Here is a 21,999-nt window from a genome sequence, read left to right on the forward strand (position 1 = left end):
CAGTGAAATCCCTAATTCTGTGTTGAGTGTTGTGCAGTACGTACAGGCAGGAGAGCACAGGGATAACAGCGACAACCTGTGACGAAATGGCCTCTGCCCACTCCCCGGACTTCTTGAGGAGGCATAACGCTGGCAAGCCGTGCATTTTAGCTGGCTTGAAAAACGGGACTGATTTTGCGAGTTTGGGGAAGATAATTTATGAGTAGATTTCCGCAGTTGTATATTTTGGGCATTTAAATTCTTGGCCTGATTTTCAGAAGCGGTGAGGCTGCTAAGAGGGGAGCGGGGGCTGCCCGGCGCTGTGCAGCTGAACAGCGAGCCTCCAGGTACGGCTGCTAACACCATCATCTCAAAATCAGAGACCGCATCTGAGAACGTTGGCTTTAGTCTCAATTTCCCAGGTTTTCCTAGCTATAACATGTACTCAGAAGGCTTTTTTCCAACCTATTTGCTGCCAGTGGAGGATGGAATTACTAGTACAGACCTCTGAAGACATAAAGCTTGGCAAAAATGAAAAAAAAAAGAAAAAGAAAAAGAAAAAGAAAAATTATTTTCTGTTTTTCTTTTTGTGAAATACCAGTTTTGTTATTGATGAAAATCACACACAGTGTAAACAGCATGTTCTTGTGACTGCTGGGGACTGAGCACCTCAGCAGAAACCGTGAACACAATTCACCGTGGCTCCCAGTTTTCTAATTATTGATCTCATGCAAGGAAAGAAAAGAATTAAAGTTTATTCTCTGAAATTAGTGACTGGCGTAGGCAGGTATATCCGACGCCTCCGATTTTATATTTGCTGGCAGCATTGATTTAATTGCTGCATTTTTCCGTGGGAGGGTTCAATTCACGGGCTGCTGGTTTTCCAGAAGCAGCAGAAGTGACAACCTGCACACGCACACGCCGGGGCAGCTCCCAGCCGCAGCTCTCTCCTTGTGATTGCTGACAGAGCATCGTGTCAGGGCACGACCTGAAGAAGAAGAAGAAGGTTTCTTCTTTCTCCCAGCAGCAGGATTAGGAACTTTGCAGCCTCTTCCTGGCAACCAAACTACCTGCTCCGCACCCTGAGATTTTCCAAGTATCGTGGTGCTTCCCACAGGCACCTCAGAGTTCTTGGTGAAATACTGAATCCGCAAGGTGACGTATCGGTAAAGATGACCAGGTCTTAAAGGCCAAAGAGATCTTACACTGTCAAGAAACCAAACAAACTGTACCACAAACCAAGCTCCTTTCAAATGTGGATTTAAAAATAAATGTTTATTTTTTGCTTAATATTAAGAACATTGTGTGATTGATTTAAGAAAAAACAACACAATTGCTGCTGTCATGTTGTTTTAAGCACTAATAGGTCTGATTGATAGATGATCATTAGTTAACAACGACATACAAGAATTGCCTTTTTTCCCACCTATTTGAGACCTTCAGTGTATAAAGAATTAATTTGGGATTAGGCAAGTGTTATATCTTTACTAAAATATTGTAAATTATGTGGTAGATAGTTACTTTTCCAAAATAGGTAGATGTTTTGGCTTTTTTTTTTGCTTGTTTCTTTGCTTTTAGTTAGTCCAAAAATAGAAACAATTATAAAGACCTGACAGACAAACTAAAGAGGCAAAAGAAAATGGGGTGTCATCTGCTGTAAGTTTTATACCCTCGGTTGCATGTTTTGTTGGTTGGTTTCTCCTATAATGCCTGTGCAATCCCAATTTTGATGCATTAAATACAGCAACTCCAACCCTCTATGAGCAGACTTGGTGTCCTTAATGTTATTTTCCCACATATCTGCACTCAACCCATTACAGAAATCAGATATTTGAACAGAATAATACATAATAGTCCCTAAACTCACTGCTTTTTTTCAGTAGCTGTCAAAAATCTTACAAAGGAATGGACATGGCATGAGCAAAGTCCTGAGGAAATACCACTGATTATAGGTTAAAACCCACAGCTTTATTTCTCTTAAAATAAAAAAAAAAAAAAGAAGAAGAAAGAAAACAAGGCAGCATGACACAGAAAATAGTTTGGAAAATCTTCTGTTTATTGCAGTCAAAGCTCCCTTTCTTTGTCCACTCTTTCATTTGTTCTTCCACAAATTATTGTTGTCATGCATTTTAAACCGTGTCTGTGTTCTGTTCTTACTTTGGCGCCTGGAGATCATGGACACAGGAAGCGTGTTTCTCATTTACGCTTCATTCCACTGCAGAAACAGACACTTCTATGGCCTTGCCCTGTGTTACAAGGAGTGTGCCAGTGCGGCTGAGGGCAGGGTTAGAGGCGCGGTTGTCTGGCCTGCCCTCTTGGCCATGGCTGAGTCTAACCAGCTGCTTCAGTCCCGGTCAAAAAGTCGTATTTGCTTGCCTCTTCGGTGGAGTTCGTGTGTCTAAGCCTCTGAGTTAAAGGTTACTTCAATATTTAATGTATTCTGGTTCCATATAGAAGGAACATATTCTTTTATTATGCAGATATACATAATTGATTCCTTCACTCCCAAGGTCCTAATACTGTTTTATTTAGGTATCGAATGTATGTATTGAATGACATCTTGTGTTGTCATATGTTCTGCAAATGAGAGATGTGTTTCAACTCTATTTTCACTAGAGTTGAAAGAAAGAAATTGAAAATTACTGCAGAACAGGAAAAGTTCTCTGGTCCATCTCTCTTTCCATATGGTGAGATAAACTTGTGAATCATATGCATGGTGTTTATCTTTCAGCCCCCCCGCCCCCCAATCCCTCTAAACGTGTGCAAATGCTTTTGTGGGAAGAAAAAAAAAAAAGAAAAAAAAATCCAACAAATCCATCGTCTCCTTTTCTGGCTGCCTGTTTCAAGTTTGCTTGTTTTAACTTTCCTTTTGATAAGGATATAGTTGGAAATCATCTTTTCTAAGGAATTATGAGCAGCAAGAAAAAAAAATCACCTGTTGTCTATACAAAGGCAACAGCACAGAGATTTTTGGGGAAAAAAAAGAACACATCCATCTCTGTTTCTGTGTTTCTACAAGCATGAGGACTGAATTCAGTGATGATGAGTAAAGTATTGACAAATAGTCTCATACACAGGCTTAAATGGGACTACTTGTATCTGTCTGGAGCAAGGTGAAAGGTGGAAGCTAAAAGAAATGTAAATAAATGGAACAGAAATTTAAGTTTAAACATAGATGCTTTAACTGCATGTTTGCATAATTTTAAGAACTTTCTGAACTATTTCAATAGGAATAAGAGCAAAACCATATGACGTCATGCTCGGTACATAAAGCTGGGGTGAAGAAGAAGGAAGGGGTGGGGGGACATTCAGCATTATGGCGTCTGTCTTCCCGAGTAACCATTACGCGTGATGCAGCCCTGCTTCCCTGGAGATGGCTGAACCCCTGCCTGCCCATGGGGAGTGGTGAATGGATTCCTTGTTTTGCTTTGCTTGTGTGCGCGGCTTTTGCTTTCCCTATTAAACTGCCTTTATCTCAACCCACGAGTTTTCTCCCTTTTACTCTTCTGACTCTCTCCCCCGTCTCACCGTGGGGGAGTGAGCGAGCGGCTGCGTGGTGCCGGCTGGGGTCAAACTGTGAGACGATAGATGCGGTTCTGGTACATTTTGCGAATGCATGCCGTGCAAGGCCTTGGGAAACAGCGGGAGAAACTGGAAATCCAGATAAAGCTGAGGATAAGAGAGTTGTGTGTCTATAGCTCAAGGGATGAAAGTATAAGTGGGAAGTCAAATCTTTGCCCTGTTTGATGTCAGTTTAAGATGAAGATACATTCCTCGACGTATGTGGGCGTGGAAACAGGCGTGCAATCACTGTGACATTCTCAGGAAAAAGTTCATATGGCCTGGAGCGATGTTTTGAATATGCTGATGGTTTGATTGTTGTGAGAGAACGAAAGAGGAAATACAAAGTTCAAAAGGTTCTTGAAAGACTTGAAGGAAATGGGCAAGAAAAATGGAACGTAGGTCAACAAATACAAATAATCCCACAAACTTGTAAGCGAGGAGGCGCAATCTTACAAAAGATGTGACAGCAGTCAATGAATTAGTTTATGTATCTAGGAAAAGTAATTACAAGGAACTTTGCTCTGATGGATTTAAGGCATAGTCTAATGGTAGGACACCTTTTTCTTTTCCTTGCTGAGATTTTTTCCTTTTTTTCTGCTCCAAGCTTGTCTCAACATAACAAACTTGCTAGATCTTTTTTGATTCTACTATTTTGTTTTCTTTTGCTTTGGTGTGTTTTCTTAATGTCTGTGAGACCTGGGCATGTACAGAAAAGACGACAGCCATGTAAATACATATTAACAAAAAAAAATATAAAAGAACCAGTGGGGAGGAATGACAGAAAGGGATATCATCTGAAAAACAAGTACAGAAGTTTTGGTGAACTACTTCTGTGGGCAGGTAATCTAGGGATAGATCTCCATTGCTTTTGGCCACAAAGCTGAAGTTTAGAATGAAGTTTGTAGGGTGAGAGGATGTGAGTATGAGTGAGTGCATGCATCCTCTTGTCTGAATTTCCTTGCCTGGGGAAAAGCCCCTGGCCAGAGCTGGAGCCAGCATGTGGGTGCGAAGGGACATTCTGGCCACAAGAAAATGTGCCTCAGCATAGGCACAGTCTTGAGCATAGGCTTACTGCCATGGCTAAGGAGAAAACAGGAGTTTTAATAAAGGAAACAAACCCCAAAGCTATTCAGGTAAATTATAAGCAATGCATAAAGGTCTAAGAGGAAAGTTATGTGAGTTATCAAGGGTCACTGGGGTCTACAGAGCTAGGGACTAAGTGATAATTTGGTGCTCACAACCCATGGGTAAAGTAATTGCTCCCTGAAAAGGCAACTGAGATCAAGGTAACCTCAGAGGCACCACCAGACATCAGCCGGGGGTAACCAAGTCACTGGCTGAAGTTCAGCCTGTTTCCAGACTTTCTGAATTACCCCTTGCAGTTTAGCATTCGTGTGCTGTATGGTTTGATGCATACTTTTCATGTGAAAGAAAGATGGGAAAAACTGTCCTCAGCTTTGATGAACTGGTGAAGAATTTTGTTTCCAACAGACTTGGAAATCAAAGCACCTGATATTTTCACCTCCATGCTTTTTGCTTTAGAAATCAGTAGGCTGTTCCTAAGACCTTAAAACAGTCTTTTCTTTGCATACAGCAGTTTGCTTCTGCTTCTTACAGATAATGTAGTAGGGAACACCTTAATTTGTGTATTGATTGTGTTTCCTTTGCCAGTCAAGGGTGGGTTACAGATTGACGTACTCTTTTGAGTAGGCCATAGTTTTTACCCTGATCCTATGCCTCTAGTTGTTTTTATACACAGTTCAATAGTAATAGATGTTTTCTAGTTCAGTTTATCTTTGCAATTAGCCTTTCAAGTCAATAGATAATGCATTTTAATGCCAAGTTGGCAAACAGGAAGATCCTTCATTTCTCAGGAACATAGATGATGTAAATTCACTTCCAGGCAGCAGTAAAAGCAACCATAATCCTAAGTAAAGCCTCATTGCTTTCTTTGAAACGTATTCACCACAGATGAGCCTCTTCAGAAAAACTGTTGTGTGTATGGTATGGTATAATGAATTCTGCTGGAAAGCAATAGGATATAGAGGAATTAGTCCTCCCATTAGAGTACTGTAGATGCTCCCCCACTCCCCCAAAAAAAGAGTGTTTTTTCTTTTTCTTTTGCAGTCTGCATTCCTCAGGTGCAGATTAGAAGGGTTAAAAGTTGGATATTTGTACATCTCATTATTCATCGGGAATGTTCATGAATAGACTGAAGCTGCTCTAGGATCAATATGTTGATATTCATATAAATTAAGCTTTGACTTTCCACAGGACAGCTATAGGACTATGCTATAATAGACAGTGATTTAGGCAGAGGCTTAAGAGCAAGGGGCTAACTGATTTTATGGGAAATTGTCAGTTTTCTAAAACCTTGAGCAAGTAGCGGCATTGATTATCACTTAGTTGCCAGCAGCTGCGGATAAAAATCTTGCTTTGTTTATTGTTATTATGAACACCATTCGGTAAAACTATTTCCAAACATTTTTTTCAGTTCTGCAATGCATGTTGTAACACTGAGGCAAATAAAAAACCTTTGCTGCCATGCTGATTTTTATACCTTTATGGGTTTTGCCAGACATCTATATATTCACATTGTTCATAATCAACCTCTATAAGCTTGTTGCTAAAAGAGGAATTTTATCTGAGCATCAGGATGTATACATAATCATCCTGCTGTTACCCATCCATAACAAAAACAAGCATCATTGCTGAGTGTGTGTTAGGAGTTGCAAGTAATCATCTCCTATGTAATGAGGTACATTAAGTTTCTGCTTTTTTAACATATAATGATATAAGCAAAAGTGTCTGACTTGTTGCCTTTTGCTACTCCTGACTAGTTTACAGTGTGATGCCATTCCAGAAATACCTTTTAGTGGCTGACATTTTATTTCCCATTAATTGTTTAGTTAAAACTGGAGACAGAATGGATTTTCTTTTGTCTTTGGTATTGATGCATCATACAGCTTTTGGATGTTTGCGTGTGAATCTCTCTAAGGTTCTTCTGATAATGGATACTTGCATTAACAGTCATGGAGACTCCATGAAAATTAAATAATAACAGAAAAATATTTTTAGATCACTGGATCAATGGAAATCTATTAAGTGAAAAGAGATTTGCAAGTGAAAATTACTACTTGCATGAGATATATACAGGAAAACATTTTCTGCACTTGCATTTCAAAATATCATCAAGAAATGTAGGATTTTTGTTTAAATTAGTGAGTGGAATAATTTCAGGACAAGTAACTTTGCTCTTGCGTTACTTTTGCTGGACAGGCATTATGTGGTGGGCAGTACTCTGTTGGGTGTCCCATTATATGTTGATTTTTTGTGTTTAAGTGAAACAGTGCTGTAGACATCCATCTCTATGAAAGAATGAAAATGCATAACAGAAAACAGTACAGCAAAAAAACCTGTCAGCCTGTCAGGTTTTGTCCATCGTTCAGATTTGACGTCCATCATTTTCTACCTTCTCATTGGAAAAGTAGAACAGAGAATGGATTTAAGGCCCTTGGTCTTCGCATGTGAAAGCTGCTTTGGAAGGAAATGGGGAAAACCTGCTGAATACTTACAGCAGTGCTTCCACGGCTGAAGGACAAAGCTGGGCAAGAAGATGCACAGTGAAAGAAGCAAAGAATTGCTGTTTTTCTCCTAAAATATGTATTTGCTGTATAACAAGACTTAAGTAAAAAAACATCTGAAAGTGGTCTCTGTTCCCTTTGCCTCCCAGGTTTCAGTGGTCAACTGCAGCTTGTTTGAGCCATCTCTTGAGACTAAGAGAAAGCCCAGCTGCTAGTGCACTTTCTCAGGGAACTGATTGCATTTGCTACAGAATGGTATCGCCTCGCATTAGTCTCCTCAGACTGTTTCCTCTGGGCTTGCTTCTCATGTTCTTCTTATGAACACCTAACGTAAAACAGCAAAAGAAGAGACATTAGCAAGAAATTCATATAACTGACCCACCCTAACTGACTTTTATTCATTCCAACCCCTGTCTTTCATAATAGTTGATTCTTTAGGCGGTATAATTCATGCACTGAGAGGTCATAAAAGAAGGCTGCAAGCAGAAAACCAAGCTCACAACTGTAAAGAAAGAAGAAATTAAAGAGTGCACTAAAGTAGGCCACTTCTTGTAACTTGAGTGTTCTTGCAACTTTTTCTAGCTTCTCAGCTTGTAAATTACACCCATTTAAAACTTTCATAAATTCACACGTCTTTTGGAAGGAACATGTAGAACTGAAAGAGTCTAAAGTATACCTTACAAAATACCTCTGAATTTGCATCTATTTATGTTTACTTTTGCATTTGCAGATAGTTATGGACATGTCATACTACCATACTCGAGGAGGTCTGCAAGTAACTAATATATATGAAAATATACCGTCCCATCTGAGATTGCACAATAGTAGCTAATTAATGCTAATATACCAGTCATGCAGTGGCAAAACTGGAATCAGTTTTCTTTATCCAGCACTTCAGTGCATTGCAGAGGAGCAGAGATTTCAGTAGTGGTAAATGGTAAGAAAAAGTCATGCTCCTTGGTTCTTTTGGGGTACTTGGTCATTTTAATAATTATTTTACTTCTTTTCATGATGGTTTATATTATTTGAGGCATTTAGATTACAGAAGGTTGTCTACAGTAATGACTGCAAGTGCCTGCATAAAATTGTGTCAGAAAATTCCACTGTCATTTGGAAAGGTTCGGTCTGTTTCTGGGAGTACTCCGTATTGCTCATGCATTATTCATCCAGGGACAGAGCCGTGGATTGATGAGCAACCGGAGGAGAATTTCTTCCCCAGCCCATTGTAGTTTGTTTCTACAGCTATGTTGTTAAATCCTTCCTTTCAGTCTCATAATTCAGTGCTGTCCCGCTTTTCCCTTGGCACTGACCTTTTCTAGCTGAGAACCTGGTGATGTGTACAAGCTGATGAATTATGGCTGTTCTGAGTAGAACCGACCAGGGAAGATAGGCTGGTTTACTCACACTCCCCTCCAAAATAACCCACAACAGTAGCAGAAGAAAATATTCCCTACAATGCACACAATTGCTCTTAGTCATGCCTCAGGGCATGTGCCTTTCTTATTGATGCTGGATTTCTTTAATCACAGATGCTGTATGGGGGATAAAAGATGTCTTTCTGTGTTGATACAGCAAGGAGTTATAGTTGATGTTTAAGCTGAAGCCTTAAAGCAGATTTTTACTGCAAATTTAAATCTTAAGGGAAGCTAGGTGCTGAGGATTAGGTGGGGAGGAAATTGTGCTCTTAAGAAAGAATATCTCATTTCACTGGTACAAGGGTTCTGGCTGCATTTCCTTTAAAGCCAAGGACGTACTCAAGCCAAAGAATACACATTTCTGTGAAAGTTCAGAGCTGGACTGAAGCAGAAAAATAACCTCACCCTCCTTTATATGCCTGTGGGGATAAAAGAGGATATTATATTTGACCACATGCTATAATGTATGATGGCTGTTGGTGCAGCCTGTTCTAAACCCATAGTTACAAATTTGGCCTATATCTAATATTTCTAAAATTCATTTTCCTTCTTTTATTCAGGTGAGGCAGCACTTTTTTAGGAGTTCTTCTCTTGACCTTTTTCTGAAGTGTTCTAGTTTTGGCACATAAATGCCATAAAGACGGTTTTAAAAATTAGTAACCTTTTCCAGGCTGCTCCCCCAAACTTACTTTCACATGTTTTTGAATGTAAACGACTTTGATTCACTCAATTCTAATGTGAGAGTCACGATTCAGATCTGCACGATGGGCTTCATTTTAAAAACATTAGTTCACTTTTGGAGTCGAACTATACAGCCTTAAGTAACATATATCAGAAACTCTTAGATCAAGGAAATTTTGTTCTCTTTCAGCCATGTCCCACTGAGTTGATGACACTGAATTGTAGGTATCCACCAAAAGACCATAAATACCTGAGTGCTGCTTGTGATATAATACTAACTTCTGTGTCAATGGAGAGAGAGAGAGAGATAAGACTTCTCCTGGCTAGTGTATATAAGTAGTAATTTGGGATCATTCTTGATGTTATTATTTAAATTATGCGTTTATCTGACAACCTTGTTTAGTCTTGCAAATGAGAAGTTTATGGAAGTGGTAAATACGTGCTCTGCCTTCCATACAAAATGTTATTGCCTTTAATAAATTATAGTTTAATATGACCATAGCTTCTAGTTGTAAGCAAAGCAACCTTTCTGTTATGAAACAAGGAAATTTTTGTAATCCGAGCTGGTTTATGTTCTGTTTCAATCTGGACAGAAAATGAAGCCAAACTCAGGCTGTGATCAATACCATCTTAAACACACAGAAATCTGTCCAAGTTATTTTTTGTTTATTTGTCTTTATGTATGCTATGTGGCTTTTACTCATGACCTTATTTTAGGTGCTCATGAATGTACATGAATAAAGGAATTGCTACATTATTAATATTTCCCGTTATATCCCTGCTAATTAGAATCCCAGTTAAGTAAGTGCTAATATTTGCAAGAGCATTGATTTACATTTACTTTTGCCCAAATTTAGTCAAAAGTTGTATTTTGTTTCTTTGCAAGCAGTGATATGCACATCTTTGGGTCTTTTAAAAAGTAAAAAATTAGATAAGAGTTATAGCTAAAAGTTTTGCTTTTACACAGTCATCCTAACTGCAGTCTCAGTGATTCTTTAAGCAGCAATAATTATCCCTGTTTTTCACCTGCATGATATCAGTTCCTTTTCTTTTTTTTAATTTTTATTTTTGTAAAGTCCATGTGTTTAGGAGTCTTCCGGAGAACAGAAACAACACTAGCTCTGAAGAACCAATAATGGTGTTCTCTGACTGTTGTAGTCTATATTAAGGATATTTTCTGTCTGAAGACTGTGGAAAGTATTCAAAGGGAATTCTGAGCATTTGCTGCTTTCATGGGGTGTTTGTAGGATTGGCAGGTTCAGCTATTACTGTTTCTTATTTTGAAGCTTTGTTAGTAAAGTCACTGTAAGCTTTGTCATATGGCAGCTGAAGCCACCTGTTCCTTGGTATCTTACTTGGCCAGTTTGCACATAGAAATTCTGCCTACTTTGCTTGGTTTTGTTTTTATGATTAAAAATTATGTGTCTATTAGGGGGCTTTTAGGCCCAGCTAGACGTCCTCTGAACATACAGGGAACTTAATACCAATTTCTCTTTAATGCGTAGATTATCTAACCGTGTGTTCCTGGGTTTTCTGCCATTTGAATAGAAACTCTTGAACAAGATCATTCTGAACTGCAGCCTTTTAGCCAGCTTAAGAGCTGGAAAAATTTGGTGCTACAAATGGGAAACCTTGAGTAACTCTTTTTTTATTGTCTTACAGTAGCATTTGTCAAATAGGTATACTGTAAGAAGGTACTCTAACTCACCTAATTCAGTGTGCGGCAAGTCAAATATCAATTTCGGTATTTTCCAGTCCTCATGTGCAGGTGAAGCCTACAGATCTTACGCGTCTTGCTGCACAAATACAGCCACCTTCTGGCCTTCTGCCCTTCTACGGCACTGCAGCTGTTTTCCGGGATCTCATCATTCCACACCTCGATTGCTCCACCATCCTCCCCTCCCGCACTGGGAAATACAGTGCCACCCCTGCGGTTCGGAAGTCTGCCACAAAGTTCATTTCCCAGCTTCATTATTTTAGCTGTATCTCTCTTCTCTTGTGAGTCCCTTCTCCTCATTAAACAGACTGCTTCTCTTCAGTTTTAAGGGCCTTCTTCATGAGTCATTTTCAACCTTTCTATCCCTATTTAAATGTCACTTCCTTCTTTTGATTCCCGTGTTTCTAGCTTCTCACCCCAGAAATACCTTTGTGCTGGCTCTGCGCTGCTTTTGTCACTCTGCAGAAGTTTCCTATAAGCCCCCACGGAGCTAGTGTTGTCCTTTCTCCAGTCTCTCCTGAAAAATTCTTTGTCACCATTCCTACAAAAATTGTTGCATAACCAGCTACCAGCATGCTGATATCATTGCTTGGATGTTTTGGTGTGGTTTTTTGCGCTGTATCAATCACTATTTGGATTGAAAGGTGTTCACATCGGGCAGACTCCACTTGGTCTGTACTTCCGAAGCATTGAGGTCCTGTTTCATGACCTGGACTTCTACGCACAAATAATGAAGAGTACCAGGGGTTTTTTACAGGGCTTGATCAGACTGTTTTTTTCTCACTTGGCAATCTCTTGGAGTTTGTATTGCGGTTGTGTTTTCTGCTTGGCACCAAGAAGAAGCTGTAGCTAGTTCAGCCCGCAACTGCACTTTTGCTGCCTGGTGTGATGAACGAGTCCCATTGTGCCCATCTGCAGGGGAATCCACAGCCTCCTTATTTGCTGCTGGCTACAGTTCAAGAGGCTGACTGCTAGCTATATCGCTTCTGCGAGCAGTAACTAGAACGATGCCCTCCTTTCCTGTATTTCAGAAAAAAACACAAATTTAAAGAGGCTTGAAGGTTCAGGAATAGAACGTAGGAAACATTTGTGGGAGCCCTTGTCCTTGGAACTACCTGTTTTGATGACCACGCTAGAGTGGTCGTCTTACGCTGTCCCTCATGGTGTGCAGTGGAAGGTTAATTTTCGTTCAGCCTCGACAGTTCACTATTGATTGACTTACTGAACAGAGAGACAATTCAAAATTAGAGGTGTTGATGTAATTTTTAAACAATACCTAGAAGCTATATGACTAGCTATGTTGTCATGATAGTTTTTACTTTGCAACTCTGTGGATTGCAGCACAGGTGTCTTGTCCATAGCTGCATAATTATTTCTTCATTCTGAGAGCTGTAATAGAAAAACTACATGCTTTGTGGGCATTATTTTATGTGAAATGGGTACATGCTACATGTATACATGAAATGGATATATGCTACAAATGTGCAACTTCATTAAAGCTAGCTAAACTGAACGGACCAAATTGTGAAAGCCCAGAAACTGGACATTACACTGATAACTCAAATATTTTCATTGACTCAGTGACTTGTGGAACACTGAAGTTTGCTGTGCTTTTGCTTTTGAACTGTTGCTATTTGCTGCTGGGCCATTTTATTGATCAGCATGGAGGCCTAGCTTCTTCATGTCAGACCTCAGCCTCTGGTTGACAGAAAGACATTACCTGGCAGGGAATTCGTTGCGGTTATCCTCTGAATTGCTTTCCAACAATCCTTATATCTCCGTGTTAACAACACAGGTAACTGGAGCTGCTGCATTCAGGCACTCCTAAATTTGAGAGGTGGATAATGGCCCTTTTTTCTTTATTTCATTTGTGTTTTGTTCTCAAATGAAAGTAGATTCTGATACCCCCACATGACTCCACGAGCTAAGGCTCCACTATTATGATTTAATAGTACAATGCTGACTTTTGGCAACACTGGTGAGGATGCCAAAACTAAGAACTCCCTGATGACAGAATTTTTGATTCCAAGAGTTCGAACGCACGACCTATGTGTTGTGATACTTATTAACGCTACAGCAACAGAGTGAATTAAAACATCTCCAAATAGGACTCACATCAAGCAAAACCTTGACGGGAACCTGGCAAAAACATCCAAGTGAAAATTCTTCCCAGCAAGGTGCAATTTAATACATCCTTCACTTCTCTAGGACCCAGGAAGCTGTATCAGATCACATTTTACAGCCAAAACCCATTCCTAGGGTTTTGGAAATTGGCAGCTGGTATATATTTTGTTTTTCAAATGTTGCTTTGACAGGAGAAAGCCAGCTTTTATATAAAACTAACCTTGGAAAAGAAATCCTGAGCACAAGTTCTTGTTTGCAAGTCGTATCTGGTTTTGCAATTTATTCATTCACTTCCTAATATAAAATATAAAGACTGTCCTGGCATCAAAACCCAAAAAGTCATTCTTGCAAGGAAGACCTATATGATTAATGTCAGCCAGATGCAGGTGTGGATTCCTTCAGGCTGGATACCAATAGACAGGAAGCCTAGAGGAGTGTTCTCACTATTGAGTTGCTCTTATAAAATACCATTCTACTGCCTCTGCCTCTAGCAATGGACTTGAATAAGGTCAGCTGTGGCTGATTTTTTTTGAAGTAGGTACTGTTAGCACATTAGTCATTTTCTGAGAGTTCTTACTGGGTTGAGTCTTAGGTATACGGGTCTGGATTTGTCCTACATGTTTCTGTACATGCAGAAACAGCATTTTAGGTGTCATGGCTTCTTTACTGGAGTAAATATAGGTGCTCACAGCTTTTCAGCCAGATGAGATGGTGTCTGAGGCAAGGCTTTAGACATCACTCAACTTAGAAATATTCAGTTGCCACCTGAGCCCCAGGGAAGGCGCCCATTTCAGAAGTCCCTTTCTGAGTAATTCTTTCCTCAGAGGAGCTGGTGCCTGCAGTTCAGCATAGTCATCGTCAGGTGCCCAGTTTTCATTCATGAATACTCCCCACATAGCGGTAGAACTATTAGCCTGCTTTAAAGTAACATATTTTTAAGTAACTTTTTGGTTGAGAGTTTATCCCAGGCAGAATTGCATCCTAATACGCTGGATGAACGCAAACCCTGTCCAAAGCCGTTACCCTACCCAGACACCTGGAGTAGGGTAGAGCTGCAGCGCTTTTGGGCAGAATACAGTATTCAGGTTTGGCTCTTTTTGCATGCCAAAAAAAAAAGAGCAGACTATTACTATGCTTTTCGTAACTAAGAAATAGTAATGATGCGGGTTTGTCCACTCTATCAGTCTACACCGGGGAGTAGCCAAGTAATTGTGTGGACGTAATCCTTTTTTTTTTTTTTTTTTTGACTTGGTAAAGTAAATACCTACCGCTTCATACGCTGTGCACTGTCAGAAACACTACTGTACGTGAGAAAAGAAACGAGAGAGGAAAGAGCCAGGTTTGATTCAGAGGTGGGCTACGATTTGAAGGAATCTTGTTTCAGTATCCTGATGGATATTATTTGAGAAAACACACAAAATAGCGTTTACGGGCAGCCAACCAGCTCTAGTATGGAGGAGCATGGAATGACAAACAGCTTTTGTTTGTAGCACAAAAAGTGAGGACTGGCTAAGAAGTCGTGTTTATCGTAATTGAGCTTTACAAGGAAGTAAACCTCAGCGGGCAGCTCAGGCGGTAGCGTTTGCAGCGAAGCAGGTAATAGGGAGAGCTGGGGAGGCATTTCCCGATGAGCATCTGCTGTTTCAACGGCCGAGGAACACGACTCGCCTGTAAATGCTTGCGCTGGGCTTTAACAGGCATTCCCTCTAGCATGCCACCCTGCCTTCCTGTTTTATTTTGAGTCTCCTTGAGCCCTACTGTGATTTGAAATCAGCGGAGGGGAAAGGAGAGTAACGCAAACAGCAGATGTCTTAAAGTCTTGGAACAGAGAGAGAAAAAGCCGTGCGGCAAAGGAGAGGGTGCAGTTAAGGTGCTTTCGGGGCATCTAGTTGCGGACTGTATTTGCATTTCGCATGTGTATATAATAAATACAGCTGTGCACATAGGCAGTAAAGAAGTGGTACTGCAAAAAGATGGACATTGCACACGTCAGGGAATATTTTTTGCATCCAGTAACCGAGTGTGACTGTAGACGCTAAGTGTACTTGTTCACACAGACAAAGCAACCTGTTTCAGGGCAAGTTCACAAATAATTTCCCAGCTGCTGCAGTAACTGGCTTTAGTCTGTTGCTGGAGAAAATACACTAATTCTTTTTATTTGAGGTTAAAAGTTGCTCCGTAATAGAGAAAGCAAGTACGCCTGGTATCTGTCAAGACAGCTTTGCTTACAGGTGGTAACTTAATCCATGGCAATAAAAATACTCCGTACCCCATGATAGTAGGAGAAGTTGGTTGTGCACTAAGTGACATTTAGTGCAGACTCAGAAAAGCGCTTAATCTGTGCTTTCTGATATGGGGAACTGTGTCTTTAAGGACTTTGATTTTCAGAAAGGGAATCTGTTGCAGAAACAGTTGTGCAGTTCTTACAATGTATAGGCAGCTGGGGATGGCATAGAGACCCTGAAAACACATTACCTGCTGAGTGTTAGCTCAGTATTGCGTGGGGCCAGCAGCAAAAAGAAATGGGAAAAAAAAAAGAAAAATAGTGTGAATGGAGAAGTGACAATATATGGCATTTCCAGATTTTTACTTCTTGGGAAAGGTAGCTGAAAAAAATATAAATATAAAGAAAAAGATTCAGGGCTGAGAACTTTGTGCTTAGCAAGCCACCTCCCGTTTTTCCCCATCTACCTCCAGCTTTTATGAAGGGACTTATTGCTGCCGGAGTGGGAAGGCGAAACCGGAGTAATGATGAGTCCCAATGTGGGTATGGTCATTCTCGTTTATTATAGCAAAATGCACAGCTTTTATAGGTTAACACACTGTCCATGCGCCGGACATTGTTCCCCATTTGCCACAAGCAGCTGATCATGCGCTCAAGTCTAATTGTTGATTGGTAACTGTCATTTTACATGTCGTCCCATAGACCACCCATTCCCTGATCTTGCAGTTTCTAGTTTCTTCTAAGTTGTTTATCACAGTATGAAGCTCCTTATTGTTCATGTATCAAAGACAGTTCACTTGCTCAAGGTTCTTGCTCAGTCGTCGGTTTCAGTAACAAAGCCAGGGTTGTTCAAGTTGATATAATCATGTTCTCGTTCTGACAGCCAGGCTTCCACAACTTATCTTCCACAGGTTTCAGCAGCCGGATCCGGAGTCTGAAAATCGCATTTGCACAGAATCCTATTTTCTCGTAACATTTTAAATGTGATTTTGTTTGCTTACTAACTTGCCAATTATTTTTCCAAAATATTTTGGTAAACTCTTTCTCAGTAGATGTTCACACTGTTTATTTTGTTACTGTTAATTGTGTTATTAAAAAAAGATATGGTAATTTGGCTGCTGGGCTCCAGAAGTTTTTGCTTAGGTTAACCTTAGTAAAGAGTTTAGGACAACTCCTGTGTTACTGAATGTATGAACTGAAGGGATGAACACCAAGGATGTCAATGGGAATTAGGTTCCTTTGTGCAGAAATTTGTACATCAAAATAGTGCTTTCCTGGGATGTTTAAGGCTGTGTGTACTCTAGGAAATTGTATGTATTTTAGTATGTTGGCAGCAGCAATTTTTAAGTATCAAGTATTAGTTGTTATGAACCATAGAGGGAGTTTGTTATATTTAGTATGGTAAAACCGAACAACTGTTTTCTCACTAGTGTTATTTTAACATAGATTTTCTTATTCTTTACAAGAATATCCTATCAGAAAAATAAGCACAATAATAATTATTCCTGTATTTTAAATAGTGTTTTTATGCCCGTGTCGCTTCCTCTGTACTTTGAAAATACACTCTCTCTGTTGCACAGATGGGAAAGCAGAGGCATCCATGGGAGGTGAAATAGCTTCACCTGGAAGTCATCTAGAAGGAGACAGATCTCCTGGTCTCAAAGCAGAGCCTTATTATAAGTCATATATTAAACTTATCAAGAGGTATTTGTAAGTTAACAAAACAGAAGCCGCACTTTAGAGATATCGTTTAACATTTACTTTTCCTCCCACAGGAACTTTTTACGCCGGAGTGCAAATTCAAGGAGTCTGTTTTTGAAAATTATTATGTAATCTACTCATCCATGCTCTACAGACAACAGGAGTCCGGGAGGGCCTGGTTCTTGGGGCTGAACAAAGAAGGGCAGGTCATGAAAGGAAACAGAGTGAAGAAAACAAAACCAGCAGCTCATTTTCTACCCAAGCCATTGGAAGGTGAGGCTCAGTCCGTCGCTGGCAGTTCCTCTTATAAATCTCGCAAGAGGGAATATTTTCTAAAATACCCTTTGTGAATGTGTGTGCTCTGCGCAGGGGCTATTCCAAATGACAGTCCCCAGGATTCATGGAGCAGTTTTGTGCTTTCAGCTAGAGAAGGCATACGTAAAAACTTTTTTTTCCAGGGATTAAGAGGTCAGTTTGCATGAAAAGAAGTCTTTTGTGGAAGAGCATTGTGCTGTTTTCAAAATATCGTCTCAGTAGGGACAAAAGCTGTTGTGAATCTTGCATTGAGAAAATAGTCCTTTCATTAAGCAGAATGGAATAATGGATATTGTAGGATAATTGGGAGTTGTAAAGGGAATGGAATGAAATGTCAGCATTTCAAAGGAAAAACTTTCTAATACAAAATACAAAGGTCTCTTTATAAAACAAATCATACTATATTACTTAGCCAGTTCATATAATGCACATAACTTGTGTAAGCTGGCCTTTAAACCAAGGTAGAAGCAAATAAAAGTCATACTAACCTTACACACTAAAATGATGTCACACTTTCTCTGAAAAATACATTCATTTGTATCTTGGAACTTTTGGGTTATCCTATGTATTCTGCTGGCCTTTATAAACCTATGCTGCTTTTTGCTTCTTGTCCTGATGGCGCTCCAAATTTCACTGATATTATTGCTTCGCATAGCCTAGTCATTCTGAAAATTATCTCATTACTTAACATCTGAAAACACATACCTGAGTAATGCTTTAGTTAGCAGTCTCATTTCTTTTAACATTTTAACTTAATTTTTTTCACTAAAGGATCAGTTTGTTAAATGTTTTGGAGTTTCATAAGGAAAGCATCTGAATAATCCTGTGTTTTAACTTCATATTTGAACTCAGGTTGATGCCTTTGTGCTTCCCATCTCTTGCAAAAGCTTACAGTATTTTCTTGAGCTCCCAACAATATTGACATTTTATATGTCAATCTTTTTATATTAAATTATAAGAATTCTAGGGAGGGAAAGCCAGTGTATTTTTAAAAGCATCATCAATTCATATAGATTAGGAAGTAAGTGACTTTTTTAATTTATGTTTGGATGGTCAGACTCGATCATAATAGCTTAGACAAGGCTTAGAAATAATGTTTTACGTTGCCCATGAGAGTCATCAAATATGACAGATCTCTTATATAATTCCTTACTTTATAGTCCCATCTCATGTTATTCAACTTAATATTTTTGTAGGTCACGGTGTTATTTCATCAAGTTCTTTCAATTAAACAGCAAAGTGTCCTAAACACAGTTATGGGGGCTTACTCTGAAGACATAGATCATAACCAGCCCTATGTACTCTAGAGAAGATGTTTAATTTCAGACTTTCAGAAGCCATAACAAGGATTTAGATTATGTCATTTGAAATGTTAGAACAAGTATTTGATTAGTTAATGATGCTATGGGGCCCTTAATATTTATTATGAAACTTCACACCATTGAAGACCAAGGTCAGTGCTTTGATGCTCCTGCCTCCTACTCTAATTAGCCAAGGGATGAAGGGATTGTGCTCTCTATGGCAGCAGACAGCCAGTCCCAAAATCATAGTGTGAAGATTAATTCCTTTGACTGTTTTGACATCACTTTTAATGTTGCTCTGATATAAATAAATGCTACTGAAGTTAGGTATAAGTGGAAATATTACCTGATTCAGTGACATGGAAAATGAAATTGAATTATCCAAAAGCATTAATCATTAAGGCAGCTTAATGTTAGAACTGTGTAATTGAACACATGCATTTTCCTCAAAGGATTTAAAGTGGTTAGATAGGGACTGAAGCCCAGGGGCAAACTTTTAATTCCTCTAAGAATTCAGTTAATAGTTTAATTGGAGTTTTCTGCACTTCTATATTCAGTGGAGATCAGTGGCTACTGCACACATTTTTGGAAACGAGGAACTAAAAAACCCAAACCTCTTTGTGTACTCTCCACAGCACTGTCCTGGACATTTCTTCAATATGCACCCGAAGACAACACGGCCAAGCTCCTCAGATTTGGAAGACAGATGTACAAATAACTTTGTAAAACTGAACCCAAGCCTAGTCTTGCAACACAGGACTAAAAAAGAACACTTAGGTCTAGACAACTGTATCATATGATCCCATTTGTTAAACACCATCTGTCTTAACTCATCATTTACTTCTAAAAACTTGCAGAATATTTAAGGGGTGTGTATATATGTACATATGTGTGTACATATATGTACATTTTTGTGTGTCTGCCTCATGCAAAGACAGAACAGTAGTTTTTAATTTCCAGAGCTTCTATAGTTTCCATTAAACAAGCAAGCATACAGTTTCCTACTGTGTTTTGAAGTCAGATACAGAAGACGTGAGAAATTTGGAGGGTCAAGCAAAGCTATCAGTCATGCAAAGGAGAGTCTGTTAAAGTAAATAGTTTCCCTTGCAGGCAAGAGGAACATGGGTTATATTACAATATCAGTTATTGTAGGAAATCAATCCTATTTGAGATGAGCTCTTAAATGAGACACATTCTTAAAAATGTCTCTCCTTTTCTCTTTTCTCCCTGCAGTTGCCATGTATCGAGAACCATCTTTGCATGATATTGGAGAAACAGTGCCAAAGGCTGGGGTAACTCCAAGTAAAAGCACAAGTGCGTCTGCAATAATGAATGGCGGCAAACCAGTTAACAAGAGTAAGACGACATAGCCAGGTCCTCACAGGTGTTGTGACTTACTGAGTCCCGAGTACAGTTGAGCGATTTATCCTTGCCAGACTTCCCCTCGGCCGTGTCTGTGGATCAGCCTACGGCAAGTCACAGACTTGCCCGTTGCTGTTTCTGAACTGAGTTGTTGCAAGTGGATAAATCTCAACATGTAGCTCCAACCACAACAAGAAGACACCTGGATGAACCAGCTAAACTCAGACCATGGAATGCCCTACCAGATATTGGAATGCCTTTTTAATATCTTTTCTGTGACTGTGACACTTCATGTGATTGACATACTTCACAAGTACACTTGATACCTTGCCTGCTGACAATTGCCCATCATCCCTTTTTGAGTCCAGTTTCAGCAAAATCCATGTGTTTAAGTTCTATTTTGTAGCACACAAATAATCAAGTAATTTCTAGTTAGATGCTGTAAACCTGTGCTATGACAGATTTCTCTTCTTCCCTTTTTTATAAGGCTGCTCGCTGCACTGTCTGTGACCTTTCGCAGGGATTGTGTTTCTCTATAACTTAAGTGTTGCCGGTGGCTTAGTTTTGAAAGCAATCAGGGAATCAGGAAGCCTTCAAAAATCTATTATTACAAATTATATCTATAAAGAATAGGATTGTTGTCTCTGGCTTACAATATTGATTAAATGTGAATACTCTTAGTAACAGATACTGTGCTTCTGAGGTTGGCATTGTAGCGGAGGAAAAAGTGCCAAACACAACCAACAGCAAGTTTTCTGAAATGAGTGTTTGGCATCCCCCTATAGTTTCTTTTTGTGTGTGTGTTTTATACATATCACAGGCTTACTGGTAATGGTAACATTTGCCTTGCCCAGCGAGCAAGACCCACTCGTTTTTGGGAAAGTGGGTCCAAAGAATTTTGTAGGCCTTGTAGGCCTGAATTAAGGCTCATTTTTCATCTACTAAATCTTCATTGTCTGAAAAACAACCACCACCAATAAAAAAATAAAAATAAGACTAACCAGAATTGCGCTACCTAAATCCATTTCAAATATAATCCTTTCCTGTTTTTAAGGAACTGAACTTAATGCCATTGTTATTTTTGGCTGAATCCAACATCTACTTAGCAAAGCATGGGCAAGGATGTTGTTGTGTTCTTTTTTGCAGCACCAATGCAAAGGGTAGTTATAAATTATAGTTTAATATTTCTGGTGTTTTAAAAGAAATGTTTTAAAACTAGACCTATTACAAAACTTTATTTTTATTTTTAGCTAAGCATGCAGAGTCCGGTCCTATGTATCTCACTGATATCCCAGTACCTCCACCCAGCTTCCTAGGATAATATGCCCACCAAATTGCTAGATTGAAGGTGCCTTGCCTTGATCTCTGTATACTGTACTTTCTCCTACATGAACCTAGAAGAAATCAAGAACATTATAAAATTGAAGCTTTGGAAGCTAATTGAAGCTATTACCAGAAACAACATCAACCCTTTGAGTTTGTCACTTGTGAACAATGAAACCAATGTTAGGGAGGGGAAAAAAAGATTTAGAGAATGCCACAGAGTTAGTCAAAGGCTTTCAGAAGACTAAAAATATGGGTACCCTCTGTATGCTTAAGAAGGTATTTGTTTCTCAGAAAGGGCAACAAGGACCAAACTGTACCTCAGTCTGGAAAACTGTGTGGCAACGCTGTCGTGGCCTCTTGCTGTTACCTTGATATTTAAAGGAAATTCCTTTTTTAGCATTTCATTTCTGGCAATTTATTTTATCACATCTTTGTGCTGAAGTCCCTAACCGAGACTGCTTGCTGGTTATTTATTTCAAACTCCCTGTTTGCTCAGCTGAACAACTGATTCAGTCTGAATGAACTCTTCATACTAGTTTTCAAATGTGTTCTGTTTTTATAAGCAACATTTAGTGTACTCTTCAAGGAGGCTACTGTAAAGCTGATAAATTTTAGATGAGCTGGTTTTTTTCCCATAGTCCAGACTTTCTTGTTTATATATGTAATATGAGAGCAGCAAGCTAACACTTGATGTTGGGTCTTTCTA

At 39.3% G+C, this 21,999-nt stretch overlaps 1 protein-coding gene across 3 annotated transcripts in view; it reads left to right on the plus strand.

Annotated features, from left to right (window-relative positions):
* Nucleotides 1-19,975, plus strand: part of FGF14 (fibroblast growth factor 14) — a gene marked incomplete at both ends in the record, with an annotated part of 423,837 nt that extends 403,862 nt beyond the window's left edge. For all 3 annotated transcript variants that reach the window (XM_082009367.1, XM_082009369.1, XM_082009368.1), the window contains 2 exons: nt 17,064-17,262; nt 19,839-19,975. In XM_082009367.1, coding sequence (XP_081865493.1) covers nt 17,064-17,262; nt 19,839-19,975 — 336 coding nt within the window. The remainder of the gene's footprint in view (nt 1-17,063; nt 17,263-19,838) is intronic.
* Between the last annotated feature and the right edge of the window lie 2,024 nt (nt 19,976-21,999).

The sequence above is a fragment of the Phaethon aethereus genome (genome assembly GCF_964289735.1).
Source record: "Phaethon aethereus genome assembly, chromosome: 1".
In the NCBI taxonomy this organism is placed as follows: domain Eukaryota; kingdom Metazoa; phylum Chordata; class Aves; order Phaethontiformes; family Phaethontidae; genus Phaethon; species Phaethon aethereus.